A 16001-nucleotide genomic window follows, 5' to 3' on the forward strand; every position below is an offset into this window, starting at 1 on the left:
CAGTCTACTCTGGTCTCAGATAAATATGACTCTCAGTGAGAACAACTCAGCCCATTGCATGTACTTCTAATATTCAAATATATGGCCAAGCATTTTTTCATACAACTTGGCTCCTAAATGTACGCCAGCTGCTTCATTGGCACTCACCCATAGAGCCAATGATCTGTTCCTGTGCCAGAGGAAACACTGGCTGTACTGGGGCTCACTGTGAGGTGGTATGTTTGTCTCCAGCATGGTGTGATTTCGACTGTGTGGGTTTTGCCTAAAACCAACTTTAGGATCTTACATCACGTGTAGAATGAGACTCGACAGCATTCTCGTTCCTTAGAAAACTAGAACCATTAGTGAAGACTCCCTGATTTTCTGTAGTCTATTTTATTTTGATCAAAATTATTTTGCTTTATCTGCTGTTTTCCATGTGTGGGTCTTGAGTTACATTGAAACCTGTATACTATTCCAAAGATTAAATATGCCCATGGGAGTATATATGTTACTTTTGCATGTCCCAAAGCACATTAACATTGTTTTTCCATCCTCTCCAGAGTGCCTACCGCATGTTTACAAACAACACGTGTTTGAAGCACATGATCACCAAAGTCCGGCGGGACACCCACCACTTTGAACGCTACCAGCATAACCGGGACCTTGTGGGATTCCTCAACATGTTTGCAAACAAACAACTGGAGCTGCCGAGGGGCTGGGAAATGAAACATGATCATCAGGGCAAGGTAACTTGCGGGAGTTGCCATGGGGAAGCCTCCGTGTGACTGTGGGCTGCTTGTGGCTTTGGCACTGGGCCCTACCCTTCAAGTGAGGGCTAAAAGCCCTGCGTGACCTGGTTCAAGGGAAACCTGGACAAGCAGGTTGTTTGATACCATAAACCATTGCTACACTTTTCTGAAGTAGTGTATGCGGTGGATGGCACTTGTTGGGCAAAACCCTCACTTCCCCTGGATTTTCTTTGAATTGTAATCTCTCACCATTTTCTACTGATTAGAGAAAAGGTTTCTTAGGCAACAACACTTCCTTCTTCTAGCTATACAGCTTGTGCTGTGGGTAGTTGAATACAAGTTGCGGCATTGTTTGGAGAAAGTGGCTAGGAGGTTGCTAAGCAACAGTGCAAGGTGTGTCTGTGACACCGTCAGGGTTTGGGCCTCAGTCTTGTTGATTCAGAACCCTGGTTTTGTTAGCACATTAAAGCAAGATTCACAGATTGATGAATTTATGATGAGAAATACGTAACTCTCACACAGGCCGGGTAACCACATCGGTACTTCCTTCTTCGACAGATGAACCAGAAAGCTGACTTGTAATCAGGAGGTTGTTATATAAGTAAGAAATCAGAATGAGAAAGTTAGTAATTCTTATAAGGTGTTTCTCAGCTAAGACTTTATTTATTAACTCTCGTTCAGCACCTACTATGAGCCATGAACTGTTTAAGCCCTTTGTATGTTTAAGCTCTTCTCAACAACTCTGTAAGGCAGTACTGTTATTATTATTGCTATTGACATATAAAGGACCCCAGGTCCAGAATGGTTCAGTGACTTGCCCAGTGTCATAGAGGTGAGCAGTGTCTGAGCTGGGCTGTAATCCAGGCAGTGTGTTTCCAGGGTCCATGCTCTTAACCACCACAGCATGCTCTCCAAGTATTGAGTAACCAACCTCAATTTCCCTATCTATAAAAAGCCTTGAAATATGTGACTTGTAGGGTGGGGAGGATTAAATTGACAAGATATTTACAATAACTATGCTTGACTTTTTCATTCAACAAATACTTATTGAGTACCTGTGCAAAACAGCTAAGCCAGCTACTCCATGGAACTGCCATTCTGATGGAAAGAGATGGGCAATGGACAGATAGGTAAATACATAGCATGCCAAGAGCTGATTAAAGCTATGATTTAAAAGAAAGCAGGAGATGGGGTCTAGAGAAAGGCAGTAGTGGAGTGTTATTTTATAGAGGGTGGCTGGGGAAGGCCTCACAGATAAGGCTCTACATGCACACAGACTTGAACGAAGTGAGAAGTAAACCATATCAGGGAAGAGCATTCAAGGCGAATGGAATGTGGAAAGTACTCAATAAATGCCGTTCTCCCCCAAAGTACCCTCTGGCAATAATACCACAGTAGCATCTTACTCATCCTGAACTCAGCTTCCAGCAATCTTATCTAATAACTTATAAGCAGTCAAATTAGATATTACAAAGTACATGTATGTATTTTGCATGGGAGGAGCCCTCAGACTTTCATTGAAACTATTGACTTGATTTCTGTAAATTCTTTTTAGTAAACCTCTAATTCCCAGCCTAGAGGAGATTAGAAGTGGCAAGCATGAAGTAGAATAGATGAAAGAGAATGGATTTGTGATTAGGTCCCTGGACCACAGATAGAATGGCGTTGTATCAGAGTCAGGTGGGCATGGCAGGGAAGTCTTTCCAGGACACTAAGAGCTGCACGCAGGGACCCTTGGCACTTCCTGTGCTCTCTCCTTCCAGAGGAGGATGTCACTTTGCTGGTGCTGATTCTGGGTCAACAGCCTGAGAGCCCAGTGTTTGTAAACATTCTAACTAAATGGAAGGGCTCAGGTGGTCCAAGAAAGGACTTCGGAAAATATTGATTGTATTATACCTGCATATAAAAGAGCATTAGCAGACGAAGAATTCAGCTCTGTTCTCAACTCTGACAGTATTTTTCCTGGTGTCATGAGGAGCTATACTCATTAGAGAACCATAGCTCCAGGGAAACCCAAGTTGAGATAATGCTGCATGTATTTCTGCTCTATATAGAGACTTAACTTGCTAAGTCATTTTGTATCCTTAGCTAAAGGGAATCGGGAACTTATCATGCAGACATGGAAGGGGAGGTTCCTTTCTTGCCAGTCACAACTTGTCAGACATGCTTCAGGAGAGAGCTTCTTATTAATAACACCTGAACCTCGAGAAAAGTTTAAGTTAAACTTAGGATACTATTTGAGTTACGATGTATTCTTAAGAACAAATTCTGTCTCATAGCTTTTATAAAGTTTCGATAGTTAAACAGAGGTAAACATTATCTCGGCTGTGTGGGTAACATAACCATCCATCTTATTCCCTGAGGGTTTGGATTCATTTGGGGTTTCAGCCTGAAGTTGTAAGCATTGTAAAGAGCCCTGGATGGGGGCTTCCCTGGTGGCGCAGAGGTTGGGAGTCTGCCTGCCGATGCAGGGGACACGGGTTCGTGCCCCGGTCTGGGAAGATCCCACATGCCGCGGAGCGGCTAGGCACGTGAGCCATGGCCACTGAGCCTGCGCGTCCAGAGCCTGTGCTCCGCAGCGGGAGAGGCCACAACAGTGAGAGGCCCACGTACGGCAAAAAAAAAAAAAAAAGAGCCCTGGATGTGGGCTGGTAGATAGCTGACCTCACAGTCTGTTGGTGGCTTTGCATTTGAATGCTGTGTGGCATGAAAGATGTGGAAAGACCCCTGGCCTTGTGGACAAAATGGATTATCAGACAGGCCTGAAAGATTATCACTTTAGCCTGATTCTTCTGCTTTGTGCATTTGGACTTTAATAAGATTTTTAGCTAAGCTGGGTACCTTAATGAAAGCAGGTGTATCTCCCTGTGCTTCTCCCCTATCCTTCCTGTATAAATGATTGGCCTCCAATGAACTAAAATAGCTTAGAAGAACATTTGGGAAAGGCCATGTCTGTATTTGGCTGTGCTGCTTTTGATTGTACTTTAAAAGTCATGGCTCCCATCCTCCAGGCAGTTAATAGGTTTTCTTCCAGCCAGAAATTTTAGCTCCCCTTTTTAATGAATAGCTTTACCTCCAGAACATTTAAAGGGAGTAAACTTTTTGCCCCATTTAATATAACATCGAAAGCTATTAAATACTACGAGGTTTTTTTTTCCCCTCAGTGATGATTGATTTCTAGAATTGGCATGGAATAGGATGGCCAAATCCTCACCTGCATGAAAAGAAATGGTTCTTAAGAGGAACGTTGTCAAACGTAGCTGCTCAGGCTTATGAAATTTGGCCCCATGTTGTCTTCTCAAGTGCAACATCTTCCTTTTGTGTTTTCATTTGTTTTGCCATTCAACACACTTCTGAATGCCTACTATGTACATGCCACTGTGATAACAATGATACAAGCTAACAGTGTAGCATTATGTAGTATGTAGCATTGGCTGTGTGCTACCCATTTTATAAGCACTTAGGTTAATTCCTTCCCTACTCACAGCAGCCTTGTACATAACTGCTATTTTTATCCATATTTTCTAGAAGAGGAAACTGAAGCATAGCATGGCAAATTTACCAAGGTCCTACAATTAGTACGTGATAGAATTGGATTTGACTCAAGACATCCAGCTCCAAAGTCTGTGCTTTTACCCTGCCTCTCACCAGTGAGGAGGGTGAATGTATATCTTCTAGCAATTACAGTGAAGGTGCTCTGGGAGCCTGTGGTAGGGTCTCCTACCATAGTTGAGGGGGTGGGGGCTTTTAGACACATCACTGAAGGGCAGCATATTGGATGGGCTGCTCTTGGCTCTCCAGGCATAAGCGACTCCCCACAGAGTCTCCCTTGCACTGTTTTATGACAGCTATCCCCATCTGTCTCATGGTATAGTTAACTTATTTTATCTTCTAAAGCAGATGATCCCCTTCTTGAGAGTTCTTCTGTTTATTGTTTAATTACCCCCTTCAACCCCAGTGCCATTCATATAGAAGATTCTCAAAACAAGTTTGATGAATGAATGAAACTTGTCACCTGTAGATTCCTGGTTATTCAGTGATGTCTGCTTTGGACAAATGAAGAAGCTTCCAGGCTCTCTCCTCAGTGCCACTCCCTCCTCCTGTGCTGTCACCAGAAGTAGCTCCTAAGATTCGCCTGATTTGACCTCTCTTAATGCATATGTTGTCTTGGATTTTTCGTGTTACATGTTTGAACAAGGTAGTGATTATGCTTGTACCACACTTTAGCTGTCTTCAGTTTTGGAAGAGACTTTTTGTTTTCTAATTACTTAAGGCCAAAGGTTTAAATTGGGTGAGATTTCACAAGAGTCTATACTGATATGCTTTTTTTTTTTTTTTTGAGAGTTCTAGAGTGAAAAATGTCCTTGACTTACATAAAAGAAGTAAAGTATTTTTTTAAATTGACTATTAGTTGAAGAGTAAGAACAGAATATCAGGCCTTACTAGGTAAGATGAGGATGATGATGATAATGACAGTGACAATGGTGTTAATGATGATACCTGCGTTTATTAAGCTTATACCATGTGCCAGGCACTGTACTAGGTACTTTTTCATGAATTATCTTATTTGGACCTCATGGAAGTTTATGAGGTGGGTATTATTATTATTATTATCTACATTTTATTGAAATTTAGAGATGTTAAATAATGTGTGTATTAGCAAGTAAGTGAGGAATTCAGGATTCTAACTCTAGGAGTATGACTCTTAACTGCTACACTCTATTGGGAGAGATTGTCTTTGGAAATGAGAGATATTTTATCATTCCAAGGAAGAAGAGTTCCAATCCAGGTACTGGGGTTACTGGTATACTTCAAGGCTGAGTCATACATACATACATACATATAGGTTTTGATTAGATCATAGGTAGTTTACTAGATGTAATGCTAGGAACACACCAGAAACACATGCATGACTTCATGCTCAAATACCATAGAGTCCTTATGCTAAGGACGCATAGAATAATGGAAAGGAATGAAATTCACATATATCAATGACTAATTAGATGCCAGGTTCTATGATAGGATAATATATTAGCTCATTTAACTTTCACAATAATCCTATGGAATAGGTTTTGCTATAGATGAAGAAACCAATGCTCAAAGAGGTTAAGTATGCAAGTAAACTCTTGTATACAGATCCATGTCTTTCTGTATCCAAATCCTGTAATAATTTTCCTGTGCAAGGTTAGTCTGGACGTCACTGGCCACTAGCCATCTAACTGACTTGGGATACATCATTTAAATTTCCCAGGTCTGACTTTCTTTATCTCTGCAAATGAATAGAATAGGTTGATCATTGTTTGATGTGCTTATTGGTCATTTGTATATCTTCTTTGGAAAAATGTTTATACAAAGAGTTGCCACATGATCCAGCAATTCCACAGTTAGGTATATACCCAAGAGAAATGAAAATATGCTTCCAAACAAAAACTTGTACACAACTATTCACAGTAGCGTTGTTCAAAATAGCCAGAGGGTAGAAACAACCCAAATGTCCATCAACTGATAAATGAATAAATGAATGTGGTAGATCCATATAGTGGAATACCGTTTAACAGTACAAAGGAATGAAATACTAATACAGTATGGTAAACCTTGAAAATACTTGCTAAGTAAAAGAAACTGGTCACAAAATATCACATACTATTCCATTTATATGAAGTGTCCAGAATATGCAAATCTATAGAGGTAGAAAGTAGATTCATGGTTTCCTTGGGTTGGAGATGGGATGGGGAGTGAATGCTAATAGGTATGTGGTTTCATTTGGAGAAGAGAATGTTCTAAAATTATATTATGGTGATAGTTGCACAATCCTGTATATATACTAAAAACAGTGGATTATATACTTTAAATGGGTGAATTGTATAGTGTCTGAGTTATATCTCAGTAAAGCTGTTTAAAAAATTAATAGGTTAAATTAGAGGAAGAGTAAGTTTCCCTTTTTACTTCCTAGATTTTATAGATCTTTGATTCTTCAGTCTTAAAGGTTAGATGATACAGTTCCAAACGGGGTTTGACATCAAATATGTAATGCTTTTCTTTCTACTTTTAATTACATTTGGAAAGGTATCTTATTCAGAATTCCACACTACATTTTAATCAGTATTTTGTTCCATTACTTGATTTCCTTAATCATTTTGATTTTGGGAAATAATCCACATTTTATTATATGCAGGATAGTCCTCATGAGACTGTGATCAATATCTACGTGTACATATTTGTTGTACCTAAGGTCTAGGATTTTCAACTAACATACAGGACACATTTTGACTTGCCTTATTTGAAACAAAACATATAAGCAAAGAAAGTAGGCCAGTAGAGAAAGAAAATCTCTTCTTACTTCTTATTGCAGTAATTCTTAAATGTTTGTACACTCTCAAGACTGTGAAAATCAAGGGTATTTTGGGATCTGAGTTACATTGTTGATACAAACTTTTTATATTTATGCAAGAAATATGTATCGGGGCTTCCCTGGTGGCGCGGTGGTTGGGAGTCCGCCTGCCGATTCAGGGGACACGGGTTTGTGCCCGGGTCCGGGAAGATCCCACATGTCGCGGAGCGGCTAGGCCCGTGAGCCATGGCCGCTGAGCCTGCGCGTCCGGAGCTTGTGCTCCACAAAGGGAGAGGCCACAACAGTGAGAGGCCCGCGTACCGCAAAAAAAAAAAAAAAAAAAAAAGAAATATGTATTAGTAGTATTAAAATGTGACTTGGTTAAAATGCTTCTGGTTCTTGGCTAGGTTTGATCATTAGTATGTGTTCATGGGGATAATATATCTGGTAGACGAATATGAGTTTTAATAAGGAAAACCAAATGTTACTTAACCTAGGAGTGTTTTTTCTTTCTTCATTTTTAAAAATTCTTTCCTCCTTTGCTCCTTTCTTTCCTCCCTCCCCTCCCTCCCCCCCTTCCCTCCCTCCCCTCCCTTCCCTCCCTCCCCCCTCCCCCCTCCTTCCCTCCCTCCCCCCTCCCCCCCTTCCCTCCCTCCCCCTCCCCCCTCCCCCTTCCCTCCCTCCCCCTCCTTCCCCCCTTCCCTCCCTCCCCTCCCTTCCCTCCCTCCCCCCTCCCCCCTCCTTCCCTCCCTCCCCCTCCCCCTCCCCCTTCCCTCCCTCCCCCCTCCCCCCTCCCCCTTCCCTTCCTCCCCCCCTTCCCTCCCTTCCCTCCCTCCCCTCCTTCCCTCCTTCCCTCCCCCCTTCCCTCCCTTCCCTCCCCCTCCCCCTTCCCTCCCCCCTCCCCCCTCCCCCTCCCTTCCTCCCTTCCTCCCTTCCCTCCCTTCCTCCCTCCCTCCCTCCCTCCCTCCCTCCGTCCCTCCATCCCTTCCTTCCTTCCTTTCCTTTTTTTTTTTGCAGTACGCGGGCCTCTCACTGCCGTGGCCTCTCCTGTTACGGAGCACAGGCTCCAGACATGCAGGCTCAGCGGCCATGGCTCACGGGCCCAGCCGCTCTGCAGCACGTGGGATCTTCCCAGACCGGGCCATGAACCCATGTCCCCTGCATCGGCAGGCAGACTCTCAACCACTGAGCCACCAGGGAAGCCCCCTTCTCATTTTTAATTTGGAGGATTTGAGGAAATTATGCTGCTGTGGATCAGGATTCCTGGATCCATCACTGTCTTTCTGATCTAACTTCTACAAACCTCAGTTTTCTCTAAAGTGAGGGCTAGTAACCTGGCCTGTCTAGCTCCTGGAGCTGTGGTTGGCATCCACTTAGATAATCACAGGATCTACAAACCTCAGTTTTCTCTAAAGTGAGGGCTAGTAACCTGTCCTGTCTAGCTCCTGGAGCTGTGGTTGGCATCCACTTAGATAATCACAGGATTACAAATGGAAGAAAAACAATTAGGATTATAATTAAACAACTTCTTCAGTAATTGACTTACTATTATCTATAGTGTAGAAGATAAAAGCAGTACAATTACAAGCCTCTAGAGGTTTATGACTTAGTTTGGGGAAAGCAAAATATGGATTATTCAAACACCTACAAAATAAAATGGACCATACAGCACACTAAGCCAGGAATGCTACTCACTTGGTTATTCCTACCCAGCTCTCCAAAATCTTGATTTGAATGGTTAGGTAGAAGCAAGAATCTACAGTAAGTAGAACAACAACTAAAGAGTTTCATCAGTTTAGACTTTTATAAAAATGATAAAGATTTGTTATTGATGGTTAAATCCTTACTCTAATGGGAAATACACAATGACGTAAAAGATACACTGAAGAAGTAGTGTCAGTGTCCCATTCCTCCTCTTAACCAACAGCTGACCTCCCTTAACTGAGGTGATCCAACAGAATAGTTTTGTCACAACAGCATTCCTTTTGTTGTTCTTGTTCTTTTTGTCCATGTTGTTCTTGATCACTGCATGGTAGTCTGCCCTCGAGTGTTTGCTTCTGCCTGAAACCTGTATAACAACCCAGAGCATTTTCTGTTTCTCTGCTATGAGTGTTCTGTTTATTGTGGTCTCTCTGGTAGATTTGTTCTCTTGCTAGATTAGTGGTCTTCTGCTCTGGTGGTTGCAATCTCCATTAGATTAGTGGTCTTCTGCTCTGGTGGTTGCAATCTCCATAAGCTATGGTCATGAAGATAGTGTTTTAAAAACATCCTTAGCCAGATAAGTAACTTTCTTTTTAGAACTGGGACTGAAATCAGATCCACACATTTGCACAGAATCATGCACTTCCTGTGTAAAGCCACTAAGCACCCCTTGCCCAGACCATTTTACCCCTAATGCCTCTTATTTGGATTATAAAAGAACAGAACGTGCATCATGCACTAGTATAGGTAAAGAAAGACTTATTTCTGGCATGGGATACCTGGAGAGTTTTCATAGTAAAGATTGGATTTGAACTGAACCCTGAACGATGAGTAGGATTTTTTTTTTTTTTTTTTTTTTTTAGAGGTACGCGGGCCTCTCACTGCTGTGGCCTCTCCCGTTGCGGAGCACAGGCTCCGGACGCGCAGGCTCAGCGGCCATGGCTCACGGGCCTAGCCACTCCGCAGCATGTGGGATCCTCCCAGGCCAGAGCACGAACCCGTGCCCCCCGCATCAGCAGGCAGACTCTCAACCACTGTGCCACCAGGGAAGCCCGATGACTAGGATTTTGATAAAATTAGATTGTGGAGAAGAGAAAATTTGGAATGGGAAAGGAAGGAAAACACCCAAAGTAAAGACGTGGAAAAAGGAACACACTGGGGGGCTATGTTTGGTTCCTTTGAAGAAGTAGTGGGTTTCCTTTGCTGTGCAAAAGCTGTTAAGTTTCATTAGGTCCCATTTGTTTATTTTTGTTTTAATTTCCATTTCTCTAGGAGGTGGGTCAAAAAGGATCTTGCTGTGATTTATGTTATAGAGTGTTCTGCCTGTGTTTTCCTCTAAGAGTTTTACAGTGTCTGGCCTTACATTTAGGTCTTTAATCCATTTTGAGTTTATTTTTGTGTATGGTGAAACTTAAAAGCCTTTGCATAGCAAAGGAAACCATAAACAAGATGAAAAGACAACCCTCAGAATGGGAGAAAATATTTGCAAATGAAGGAACTGACAAAGGATTAATCTCCAAAATTTACAAGCAGCTCATGCAGCTCAATATCAAAAAAACAAACAACCCAATCCAAAAATGGGCAGAAAACCTAAATAGACATTTCTCCAAAGAATATATACAGATTGCCAACAAACATATGAAAGGATGCTCAACATTACTAATCATTAGAGAAATGCAAGTCAAAACTACAGTGACATATCACCTCACAGCAGTCAGAATGGCCATCATCAAAAAATCTACAAACAATAAATCCTGGAGAGGGTATGGAGAAAATGGAATCCTCTTGTTGGGGAATGTAAATTGATACACCCACTATGGAGAACAGTATGGAGATTCCTTAAAAAACTAAAAATAGAACTACCATGCGACCCAGCAATCCCACTACTGGGCATGTACCCTGAGAAAACCATAATTCAAAAAGAGTCATGTACCACAGTATTCATTGCAGCTCTGTTTACAATAGCCAGGACATGGAAGCAACCTAAGTGTCCGTCGACAGATGAATGGATAAAGAAGATATGGCTCATATATACAATGGAATATTAGTCAGCCATAAAAAGAAACGACATTGAGTTATTTGTAGTGAGATGGATGGACCTAGAGAGTGTCATACAGAGTGAAATAAGTCAGAAAGAGAAAAACAAATACCGTATGCTAACACATATATATGGAATCAAAAAAAAAATGGTTCTGAAGAACCTAGGGGCAGGACAGGTATAAAGATGCAGATGTAGAGAATGGACTTGAGGACACAGGGAGGGGGAAGGGGGAAGGGTAAGCTGGGACAAAGTGAGAGAGTGGCGTGGATATATATACACTACCAAATGTAAAATAGATAGCTAGTGGGAAGCAGCCGCATAGCACAGGGAGATCAGCTCAGTGCTTTGTGACCACCTAGAGGGGTGGGATAGGGAGGGTGGGAGGGAAACACAAGAGGGAGGAGATGTGGGGATATATGTATATGTATAGCAGATTCACTTTGTTATACAGCAGAAACTAACACACCATTGTAAAGCAATTATACTCCAATAAAGATGTACAAAAAAACAAAACAAAGAAAAAAGGACTTCCCTGATGGTGCAGTGGTTAAGAATCCACCTGCCAATGCAGGGGACATGGGTTCAAGCCCTGGTCCGGGAAGATCCCACATGCTGTGGAGCAACTAAGCCTGTGTGCCACAACTACGGAGCCTACACTCTAGAGCCGATGAGCCACAACTACTGAGCCTGCGTGCCACAACTGCTGAAGCCTGCATGCGTACAGCCTCTGCTCCACAACAAGAGAAGCCACCGCAATGAGAAGCCTGTGCACCGCAACTAAGAGTAGCACCCGCTTGCCACAACTAGAGAAAGCCCGCGCATAGCAATGAAGACCCAATGCAGCCAAAAAGAAATAAATAAAATTAAGAGAGAAAAAAAGGAAGTAATGGGAACATTTTGAGAGACCCTGTATTACGTACACACACACACACACACACACACACACACACACACACACACGAGAGCTGATGGTGTAAGATCCAATCCAAAACCCAGCAGCTTGAGACCCAAGAAAACGCCAATGTCCCAACTCAGTCAGGCCAAGGCAATTCCCTCTTACTCAGCCTTTTGACCTTCAATTGATTGGATGCGGCCCACTCAGTCTACTGATTGAAAGGTGAATCTCATCCAGGAACACACTCACAGACACATCGGAATAATGTTTGGCCAAATGTCTGGGCACCCAGTGGCCCAGTTAAGTTGACACATAAAATTAACAATCACAGACCGATATCAATGGAGTAAAATCAGTGCAAGCATCACTACAGAGGGTTAAGGATAACAGAGAGAATGATACAAAATGACATGGACAATTAGAAAAATATTACAAAGCTTGATATTTCTTATTAATAAGCTTATATAATGGACTTACCATTTGGTTTAATTTTTAAGAAAAGTGTTTATTTTTGACTCCCCTTTCAGATGTTAAATATGGCATAACTTTTTTCCTGCCTCTTTGTTTTGTACTCTCAAACAGTATTAACACAGGGTGCTTTCCCCAGTTCATTCTACTTGAGCCTATACTGAAACTTTGAGCTTTAAAAGTGATAAACGTCATGGGCTCTTTAAATGAAAATGTAAAGCGGTAACCATCTCCTTATTTAAAGTGAAATGTCTTTTCCCATAGTTTCTTGTGTTTTTCCCTACAAAAAACACTTGCTATAATATCACCCAGCTAAATTGACATCCATCTCTAAAGCCAAGCTTTGTAACTCTAGGGGTTTGTGACTTTGGATGTCACATTGGGGATTTGAGTATCAGTATGGTCCAAATACTCAACTTCGATGACCGTGGCAAGTAGGAATTATGGTTATGAGGATAGATTTTTTAGAAGAGAACAAATATTTGTACAGTGAAAGTTACCACAGTCAGAGCCTACTTGAGGATTCTCATTTTACCAGATGCTAATAGCTTATGTGGCTGTAGAAGTTGCCCCAGTGATGACATAGACTTTGGTTTCAGTCCCACATGAAGCTGATGGCCACAGTTTATTGGGTCAGGTTCATCTTAATGAGTAAAATGCAACTTAATATTTGGAGGTTTCAAGTGAATCCCAAAAGTCTCTTAGCAGAATAAGTTCTACACTTTGAAAAATATATTTTTCATTCATTAGAGTACTATATTAGTTATTTTTGTGACATGTCTCTTTAATTGCTTTGAAACAACTAATACCTCTTTGTGGTGGTTATCTGGTTTAATCACCTCCAGTTACACAGCAATCCAGGTAGAGATGAAATTAAACTCTAAATTTACAAATAACACATCGTTTTTAGAGTATCTCTTGCTTATTTTTCGGGGGGTACAATCTTGTTAGACCAAAAAGTAACTCACACAGAGAGGCAGAGGTGAAGAATCCTTCTAGGGCAGTATACCTTTCAGAATGAGAGAATAAAGCAGAGGTTGGTTTTGTGAATGTATTTTTGAGTAAAATGCTAAACTCATGGAATATTGAAGGAATTGCCCAAGTATGAAGATGGCCTTTGCCTTTTATCTTTAAACAGTTGTCCTCTGACCAGCACTGACTCTTTTTAAAAAATGTAGAGTACTATTTTAAAATTTCATGGCAATGCCCTTCTATTCTACCTGAAATGTGCTGATTTGGATAACTCCATCCTTGGTCTTCTGCAGTGACGTGCTGATAAATGCTTAGCAATCAGCTCCTCAGGGGCGGTGGGGAGGAGGGCTGGTCTGTAACATTTGCCATTTTCCATGGTGTAAATTCTCCCACCATAGCCAATTTCAGGCTGCCGGCATCATCATCAACAGCTTGAGAATTCCTTGAGGTTTCACCATCAGCTCCTGTAAGCTGGTCCATGCCATCCCCAGCATGGCACTGGCTCCCCTATATTATACTTCTAACACCTAAATACCACTACTCGCAATACATAAAATACCACCCCCCTCCCTTTGCTAACATTTTACATCTGAAGTTTTGGGGATGTTTTACTTATCCACGGTGCCATGTGTCCCTGTTTTCTCTCCTAGCAACTTTAGATCTCTGATCACAGCAGTTTAACAAAATAACCTTCTTTAACTTTTTTGTTATTGATAGATGTCATGAGATATTTGGGACCACTCACTCCTTCAGATGAACCAAATGTTAGAAAATGTTAGCATGACTATTTTTTTAGTTACAATAAACTCTACTATTCAGTGCTTTTCATCTCCAGTATTGGTAATGGAGTTCTGTCTGGGATATAATGTAGAGAAAATGATAGCATGTTTATTCCTTATAATTGGGGAGATACTAGAGAGGGGACCAGGAGCTTAGATTTATATTATGGAAGGGAGAGAATGCGTGAGTAAATTACAATCTTTATAAAAATTAAAGTAGATTACAATGAACTTTTTGAGCATTTTAAGACTTTATAGAGTTGAGAAACTAGAAGTTAGAACAGATTCAATATGCAGTGCTGCTGTCTTTTAAATTATTGTTCTTTCTTTGTTTCCATAGCTCTTTAGAGAAAGAAAGATCTGATGATGTCTTTCTGGAGCATAGTTACAAGTGCTTTTTGTTTTATTTTGTTTACACGGTCTTTTAATACGGATTCCTGGTTTGGCAAAATGTTAAGTGGAAACAATTTCAAACTTCTGTAACTTAGATTTGTTGAGCCTGAGGTTGGTATTTCTTCACAAATACTGATGCCTTTTTCTTTTCTTAAAATAATAGAAGCTTAAAAATAAGAATTGTGTAAAGAGAGAAGTGTATTTTGTTTGGCCTCACTAATATGGGCTCCATCCAGCCCATATTTTCTGACTCTGATCATGCCCTGAAGCAGCGAAAGGGTAGAAGCTTTTAAAATGAGATTTGAATTTGGGTATTTGCATTCCTTTCAGTTTTTGATTATACTGTTAGCCCTAGTCAGCACTGGGAAGCTTGAGTGAACTTCCTTAATGAAACTTAACAGTAGGGAATCTGTGTTGTTCAAACTTTGCTTTGCTAGTGGCTAATCTGAAAAAGACTCCTTTTTTGATACAATTGCTTTTTTTGATGTGGTCTGCCTTCTCAACATACTGTCTATTCAGACAGTATTTATTGATACATGGTAGACAATTTCATAAATAAAGGCAGGCTATTCAAGAATGGTAACATAAAAAAATAAAATGGTGACCCAAATTAAATTTTTTTTAAAAAGGAATAGGTCAACTTCATTACTGGCTTGAACTAGTTAGGACATCCTATGGGAAAGTGATCCACTTTTGTGACATAATTGATTTGTGCATCACAAATAGAAATGTCAAGCCTAAAATTTGCACTGTATTTTTTCTATGCTTTGATCTTTGTTTTAAAGTAGAATACATCTTCCACAACTCAGTTGTGACCTCAGTCATCTCCTTTACGTGGATATAGCAAAGCACCAAGGAAGCCTGTCCAGGGTCACACAGGGAGGGGAGCAGAGCCAAAGCACATGCCAAGGAATTGCCTCTTCGTGCTGCCCTCGGCTAGCGCTAGTGTGCTAGCTGCGTGGTTTCGATAGTGGTCTTAATTGAGACTTTGCCCCCAAGTACTTGGCAGACTTCAAAAGCACATGTAAACAGTATACACATTCCATTTACTCTGAAACTGAGCTCCTTGTGGAATACAAATTAGCACCTATGCTCCAGCCACAGCCCACCCTCCAGCAGGGGAGCCGTACAGATCGTGCAGAGGATGTGCAGTTTGCTGTCCAGCATCAGTAGCAACCTTTTCAGCACTGAAACAGTGGTGAGGCCCAGCACTCCGAGTGACAGTTATTGTCGGCCTAATTCAATAAATACTTAAATACTTTTCTAAAATCAAGTACTGTGTGAGGGGAGTGGGAAGAACATCAAAAGGAAAAATAGGAGGCAGAAAGAATGGAAGAAAAAGAGGAGAACTGTGAAAAGGAGAGGGAGGGGAAAGAGGCACTGCTCACTGGGCTTTGAAGTCAGAAAGATGGATTCAAATCTCAGCTTTATACTTTCCCAACTCTGCATTTCACTTAAATCTCGGACTGTCACCCAACTGTATTAAAGGTGAACAATAATGAGAAATCATTATTTATGAAATAATGAAAATCCTTATTTATCATGGTGGTGGCCGGCTTATGCGTTCTTCTTTGCTGACTTCAGTGCATCAATTAGGATTTGGTTTGGCTGCATTGTGACAGAGACCTATACAAAGTTTACTCTACAAGATTTTATTCTGTCACATGAAGCAGTTCAGAGATAGGCGGTC

At 41.2% G+C, this 16001-nt stretch overlaps 1 protein-coding gene across 2 annotated transcripts in view; it reads left to right on the forward strand.

The window, feature by feature from the left end:
- The window catches only part of HECW2 (HECT, C2 and WW domain containing E3 ubiquitin protein ligase 2), a 250867-nt gene that overhangs the window by 140851 nt on the left and 94015 nt on the right, over positions 1 to 16001 (forward strand). For both annotated transcript variants that reach the window (XM_032637764.1, XM_032637765.1), the window contains exon 13: positions 543 to 728. In XM_032637764.1, the coding sequence (XP_032493655.1) occupies positions 543 to 728 (186 nt within the window). The remainder of the gene's footprint in view (positions 1 to 542; positions 729 to 16001) is intronic.

This window comes from Phocoena sinus, chromosome 7, assembly GCF_008692025.1.
Source record: "Phocoena sinus isolate mPhoSin1 chromosome 7, mPhoSin1.pri, whole genome shotgun sequence".
NCBI lineage: Eukaryota > Metazoa > Chordata > Mammalia > Artiodactyla > Phocoenidae > Phocoena > Phocoena sinus.